At 58.7% G+C, this 7029-nt stretch overlaps 1 protein-coding gene across 1 annotated transcript in view; it reads right to left on the bottom strand.

Annotated features, from left to right (window-relative positions):
* The window catches only part of PABPN1L (poly(A) binding protein, nuclear 1-like (cytoplasmic)), a 4652-nt gene extending 1731 nt beyond the window's left edge, over positions 1 to 2921 (bottom strand). Inside the window, exons 1-7 of the mRNA XM_006860267.1 lie at positions 2690 to 2921; positions 2445 to 2488; positions 2019 to 2163; positions 1809 to 1873; positions 1327 to 1433; positions 1153 to 1246; positions 382 to 515 (exon numbers count right to left, since the gene is read on the bottom strand). Of these exons, the coding sequence (XP_006860329.1) occupies positions 382 to 515; positions 1153 to 1246; positions 1327 to 1433; positions 1809 to 1873; positions 2019 to 2163; positions 2445 to 2488; positions 2690 to 2921 (821 nt within the window). The remainder of the gene's footprint in view (positions 1 to 381; positions 516 to 1152; positions 1247 to 1326; positions 1434 to 1808; positions 1874 to 2018; positions 2164 to 2444; positions 2489 to 2689) is intronic.
* Positions 2922 to 7029: the final 4108 nt, after the last annotated feature.

The following is a 7029-nucleotide window of genomic DNA, read 5'->3' as shown; positions in this document are numbered from 1 at the left end:
CTCACCAGGCCCTCCGCCTTTCTCTAATAAATGGGCCACCATGTGTGAGCTGTCTGCTCCTGCCCCAGCCTCCATCCACATCAATAGGGTGAGAACCACGGGAAAGGTCTTCCACGTCTCCTGAGAGGACAGACAACAGCGGGGTCAGGGCCTTCGAGGGCCACGACAGGCAGGAGCCTAGTTAGAAATTGGGGGCCGTAATGAGAACTGGGCAGATCACTATAAAAACAGCCCCACAAGTTAATGGCACAGCCCCGCCCTGACACACAGCTCTGACTGCCCTGCATGGGACTGAAGCCATCCAGCCAGAACCACAGAGAAGCCTGCTAACCCCAAACCCCGGTGAAGCTCTGCGAACCTCACTGCCAGGCCCCCACTCACCGGTTGGCCTCTCTAGCTCTGGACCTGGGCCTGCCCTGGAGGCTGCGCTGGAATGGCCCCTCCCTGGCACTCAGGCGCCCCCGCAGGCCTCCTCGATCTGTGGAGCTGATTCCTGGGAAATTGGTCCTTTTGGGCTGCACCTGGGGCAGAAGGCTGAGTCAGGCGGAGGGTGTCACCCTTTGTGCTGTCCCCTCCCCGCCCCTTTTCCTGTCAGGGTAGCTGAGCCCAGGGGCAGGGTTGCCTCCAGGAAGTCTCCCTGGATTTCCTTGTCTTAAGCACAGATGTCCTGTGTTCACCCTGCTTGAAGGCAGAGTCTTGGTAACCCCTGCAGGCACCCTCAGGAAGAGTCCACGGTCAGTGAACGGTCTCCTAGCAGCAGTAATGCAGCCAGCTGGTGGCCACTCTGCCCAGATCCATTCAGAGGAGGTACCACACCTGATGGCTGTTATCTGCAGCCCCAGATACGCAGACGAGGAGCTGCTTGAGCCACTGGATCCCAGAATTGCCTTGAGCGTCTCACAAGCCCCCTTTAGGCCTAACCATGTATCGTCGTGGGCACACTACCAGAATGCAGTGTGGTCTGTTTCAGTGACGGTCTCCCCATGCAAGGACCAGCTCAGGTGGGGGCAACCACCTCAGGGTGCTACACAGTGCAGAGAGGGGCACCCTGGGGCTTCCCTGCACTCGTTACCCCTTCTAGAGGAGGCTATGAGGAGGAGCCAGAAGCCCCTTGGGGTCAGCGGGGCCTGGAGGGTAGTGGCATCAGGGGACACAAACTTTGATAACTCGTTGCCGGAAGACACTCTCGTGCAGCTTCACCGCAGCCTGGGCTGAGCTCGCAGCAGTAAACTCGATGTAGGCATAGCTGGGGGTGGGAGACAGGATAGGGTGAGAGCCCTCATTCCTCCACACCATGCAGCCCCTCAGCCTGCCCCTTCTACTGACCCCTTGGGGTGTCTGGAGAACTTATCACACAGGATGGTGACGCGGTGGATCTCCCCACAGGGGTTGAAGTAAGCCCCCAGCTCCTCGGCCGAGGCCCCGTAGTCCACCTGTGCACAGGTGTGGGCACTTGGGTGATTCTGGAGAGAGGGGAGGGCGGCTGCTTTCTTCAGCCCCTCCCTTTCTTAGGCTCCTCAGGAGAAACAGACCGTCTGGCAGGACGGAGAATCTCAGGGCCAGCCCATCGTCATGGCCCCACATTTGACCTTGACTTTTCCAAGGTGGAATTATCGGGCATTACTTAGCCATGGGGACATGTTACCTGGAGGTTACAACTCCAGCTCCCCGCACACGTGGCCCTGCCTGTGTGCTCCCAAGCCCTCTGCCTGTGGGGCAGTCCAGGCGGCAGCCCCACGCCATCCCAGCGATCAGGGAAGGGCCGTCCTGTTTCCCAGGGCCCTGACCCCACATATCAGTCCACTCACATTGCCCACGTAGACAGATCTGTGGTCAGCCTCTGTCTTCTGTGGGCTCCTCAGGAAGAGTGGACCTGTGAGAACGGGTGCCAGGGTGGTACCGAGCACATTTCTCATACTCATGGGAGAGTCACACCTTAGTCTGTTCTGGAACACCCCAGGCTTGGGGCTCACAGGTGCAGCCCACTCCCAGGGAAGGGGGGTGCCGGCACTTCCCACCTGTCTCATGACTCAGCAACCGTCTGACCAACTGGGTTTCTGAAGTGCCCTCCTGTCCCGGGGTGGCCCCCTGCACAGTGGACATGCCTGGTAGCTCTCCGGCCTGCTCCATGACCCACAGTATCCCTCTGATGGCCTCCAGCTCCTATGGACATAGTGCCTGGCTCTTGATCCTGTTTAGACTGCAGGCCCCAAGGGACTCCCAGCGCCCAGCTCTGACACCACTGAGGCCCAGCTGACCTCAACAGGTGTTTGGCTTCTCATGGCTGAAGGTGGTAGTGCAGCTGACCAGCCCAGCTGAGGTCCCCAATCCTGGGAACAGGCCTCCCCTTCTCCAGAGCCCCTCTTACCCAGTGTCCACAGAGAGGGCCCCTGAGTTCTTAGGGGGCTGCTGGAAGGGCTCCCAGCACAGAGAACTCATCTTACCCCCTCTGCCACCCCGCCCAGGCAGTAGGAGGGGGCCAGGGACTCTGGGGGGAGGTGGGCAGAGTCCACCCATCTTAAACCAGAGCTGCACCATGTCCCTTGGCCCTGAGAATGGGCGGTTTCCAGCAGGAGAGAGCCTGCCCAGGCCCCCTCCTCTCCTGCCCAGGCCCCCTTCCCTACCTGCCCAGGCCCCCTCCCCCCCTGCCCAGGCCCCCTCCCCCACCTGCCCAGGCCCCTTCCCCCACCTGCTGGTACCTGGTCCCCTGTCTGGTATTCATCCAGGTTTTCCCTCTCCAGGAGAGAAAGAAGTAAGCTGGCGTCTTCTTCCACTTCCTCCTCCTCCTTCTCAGGCCCCGGCTGCAGACAGGGCTTTCCGCTCCAGGCCCCCCAGCCCTGGGCCTCGGGGTCTGAGGTGGCTTTCTGCAGCCAAGCCTTGGTGGGGGGTGGGAAGAGAGAGCTGCTTGGGAACAGCCACATGGCGGGCAGAGGATGGTACAGAACGGCGTCCAAGCTCACCTCCACTTCTGGCACCTGTCCACCCCACACTCTTAAGCTCCTAGGTCAGCTGCTTCCAATTGAGCCCCGACCGCCCTCCCAGGGGCTGGAACTGGGCAGGGCCTCAGCCTGGCTGCCCCTTCCCCGCCCAGGCAGGACTGTAATGGTGTTAAGTGGGATGTGGGAGAGTGGGGCGCTGGCATGAATACTAAGGGTTCAGGAATCACATCTGGGGTCATCACCATCTGGCAGAGTCGAGTTGTCTGGGCACTCAGGAGTGGGAACAGAGTGGGCATTGGACAGACCCCATGGGCACAGGAAGGGCAGGACATCTTGTGAGGCTTCAGAGGCAGTTACAGGGGCCCTCTGGGCTGGGCACCAGATCCAAAGGGAAGACCAACAGCCTCTGTCTGTCCATCCTGACCCCCACTGGGTCTCAGGTCCCTCCACACTGGACCCTGGACAGCTCTGTGTTGGGAACCAATGAAATCCAGTCTCTAGGGAGTCATGGTGTGCGTTAATGGCAGAGTTATGTGCTAAGCAGCAAGGGCATTTGCCAGCCTCCGAAGACCACTTCCCCTGTCCCCACACTGCCCAGCTCCTTTGCTCTTCCCTGGAAGGTCATCCTTTCATGTCCACCTCGCCTCCTCAGCTCCACTGACATGCAAGTACACCATCCTTTACCCGAGTGTCCAATCTCAGCCATCCTTCCTGTTGAACACAGAAGTCAGCACCCCAACTGGGTCAGTGTTCGTGGAGGACCCCTTCTGGCATGACTGTCCCCACCTCCACTAGCCAACAGTGTACGGCAGACACAAGACCCTCCTCCTCCAACCCATCTGCTCTGTGACTCCACTGTCCCTGTCACAGCCGATTCCTCCTGGGGGGGCCAATCAGAGCCTCATTCCCGGGAATTCGGAAGAGCAGGCGTCACAGCCCTGAGGAACTGCAGGCCCTGGAACCATCGCTGGTAACCTGGGAACTGAGGGGCTGAGGTGCAGAGGGCAGGATGAGCCCGGTGGGTTACACACCCATGATGGGGAGATGTTGTTCCTGACACAAGCTAGCTGTCCCCTGTCTCCAAAACGGCTGCCTACAACCTCTGAGCCCACCCAGTTATGTAAGGTGAGGTTCCAGCCTGTGTTCACCAGGGGCTTCCGGCCTCCATTCCCCCCTTGTTTTGGATTTCCACTGTGTGTATGTGTTGTGGTCTGTGCCACCATTTCCAGGCAGCTCTCCTGGATTACTCCTTCCTGAGCTACCATGGTGCCTGGACCCACTCTGGGTAAATTGCTCATCCAAAGGGCCACTGGTTACCAGAACCACCTCAAGAGCGGAGCCTCCTGGAGGTGGACTGGACAGGCTTAGGGTGTAACTGTCCTAGTTGGGCCTCCTGTGCTGATGGCCGTGGGCCCAGCTCTCTGGCCCCCACACCCAGTTTCTGCAATGGAAACATGATGTCATGCTCTGTCTGTCCTGTGTACTGACACGCAGGCCCAGCTGGGGCTCCAGCCAGGGCCTGGCGTGAGGACAGGCTCACCCCTGCTCGGCCTTTCAAATAACACCTTCAAAATACACCGTGTTCCAAGGCTGGCCCAAGTGTTAATAATAATCCATTCCCCACGCGCAGTTACTGCTGGACACCCCAACAGCGACATCATCGCTCTACGGGGAACGAGGTGCCCCTGCCCTCCTCCTGGGAGGTCAGGTGGGATGAGGCTACAGCAGACATGGGACCCTGGAGGCCACTAGACATTGGTGGGCTCAGAGGTTGTCTAGACCCCAGGTGAGCACAATCTTTGAGGTGGCCCCAGCTAGGCAATGCAGGAGAGGGTCTCCCCCTCATCCTCCCACAGCACCCCAATCTGCCTGTCTGCTTTTCGTCTACCCCATGAGGACAGGCTCCAGTCTTTCAATGTGGCCGGGGGTCCTCAACGAGTCTTCAGGCAGCCAAGGAAAAGCAGAGCCCCAGGGCGGTCACATCTGCTGTATTACATGGACACCGAGTCATCGGATGCTACCTGAACCATCAAGTTCTACAGCGCCCACAGATCACACAAGAGAACAGCAGAGGGGGACATCAGCTGGGGTTGTGCCCCGCTCCCCACACAGTGCCCCAGAACTTCACATTGGCAAAACCCCATTACAGGAGCACAGTCCAGCATCACAGGGCAACCCCTTGGGGAGAATCAAAGAAGTGAAAAATAAATTACCCCCAACGCCTGAGGGGGCCTCTGACCTGCTTCCCCTTGGCTCAACCCCTGGCTTCAGAGGCCTGTGGTGGATGAGCTGGACCCTGTGTCCAGTAGCTACCAACATGGACTAACTACAATGCAGGCTCTCTGGGGAGGTGTGAGGTTGGGAGGGGAGGGCAGCTGAGTATAAGGGAAAGGAACAGGAAGTGTGCAGATGGAGTGAGTGGTGCTCCCCCAGAGAGGGGTAAATAGAGCACTCCCCAGCAGTCTAGCTCTCCTGACTCCCCTTCTTCCTGCCTTCTCTGCCAACATTGCACGTTGCCAAGAGGGCACCTGTCTCCCAGCACTGCTTTGGAGTGTCCCACTCACAGGGAGGGCAGTGGGAGTGGACAGGAGCCTCGGGGTGGGGAGGGGTGTTCCAGAGAGCCTGTGGCTGGGCCTCACTTCAGCCAGGGTAGAATTCTGTTCTTAGGTTGACCCTGTTTCAGATGTGCAGTTCATCTCCAGCCACCTGGGACCCTGAAGAAGAGGATGGGGTGAGTTGAGGTGAGGCAGATAAGGAGCGCCTTCAGCAAGGAATGGGTGTCAAGTAGGTGCTGGGAGACACTGGTTTCTCCCTTGCCTCACCCTGTCTTCCTGGGATGCAGTCAGAATGTGACTCCAGGAGAGAAGGTGATTGGACAATTCCCACCCCGAAAGGCCAATCTCGCCAGGCTCACCATGGTGCAGTCAGAGCCTGGGGCAGGTGTTTGGGAGGTTGCAAGGCAACTCCTGGCCAGTGTCCACTGTGCTTGCCAGACCGGCCTTGGTTGGTCAGCCTGTTGCTAGGCTATTGGGCCAAGCTGCCCACACTGCCTTCAGCAGAACTATTACTGTCCCTGGAGGTGTTTGGACCAAGGCTGAGGCCCTGGGAGGGGGCTGCCCTAAAGGCAGGGTCCTCTGTATAGTCCCAGCTGACTCAAGGCAAGAAGTGGCTGAGTCCACGGGAGCTTCCAGAATGCCCTCAGAATTTGAGCGCACTGAGAACACTGGTGAGGGTGGACAGAGCCATGGGTTACATTGGAGGCTGGCTGGCTTGATGGCCAGGTGGGTACAGAGATGGGTAGTAAATGAACAGGTGAATAGGGGGCGGGGGAACAGGGTCAAGTGGTAGCTGGGCTGAGTGATTAAGTAGATGGATGAATGGATAGATGGGTGGACGAGTGGAAAGTTGGATGGGTGAATGGTTGGATGAATGGACAAATGGGTCAGAAGTGATGAAAGTCAAGGAGTACGTCATTGTGGGCAGATGGAGATGGGCAGAGTAACGGGCAAACATGGTGGCCAGCTAGAGCAGGGGAGGGGATCAGGCTCTGACATCAGCTTGAGTAGCCATTTGGAGAAATCAGCAAACAGAAAATTAGAGCCAGGTGTGATCTTTTCCCCCCACATGGTTGGGATGAATCCAAAACCAGGGGTTCAGCCTTCCTGTCCCAGTTCAGGGGGCCAACCTCTCTTGTCCTCATGGCCCATTCACCCCTGGGCCCTTAGAGGCCTTCACTAGCTTTGCACTTAGCCACGAGGGGACACCCAAGGCTCCCCTTTCATGTGTGGGATGGGCCATAGTCCTTGTTGTAGGAATAGTCTCGAGGGACCCCTGGATGGGCAGCCAGTTTTCCCAAACATCGTGAGGAGATCCAACAGAAAATCTCCCTAGCAAAAGTCTGGGGCTGGGACGTCTCCCACAAGAAAGGCCGATATGGAATTGTGGCTGGGGAGGGCCACTGGCTCATTCCCTCCAGTGTCCACCCTGCCTGCCACCCCTCTGTCCATCTGGGTCCTGGGGGTGGGGGTGGGCCTTGCCTCCCTTCCTTGCTTGGGTGCCCCGTCTGAGCTCTGGCCTAAGTGAGGGTTAA

This window comes from Chrysochloris asiatica, unplaced genomic scaffold (assembly GCF_000296735.1).
Source record: "Chrysochloris asiatica unplaced genomic scaffold, ChrAsi1.0 scaffold00037, whole genome shotgun sequence".
Classification (NCBI taxonomy): domain Eukaryota; kingdom Metazoa; phylum Chordata; class Mammalia; order Afrosoricida; family Chrysochloridae; genus Chrysochloris; species Chrysochloris asiatica.
The sequence above is the reverse complement of the archived record's forward strand: the minus strand, read 5'-3'. Positions and strand labels throughout refer to the sequence as shown.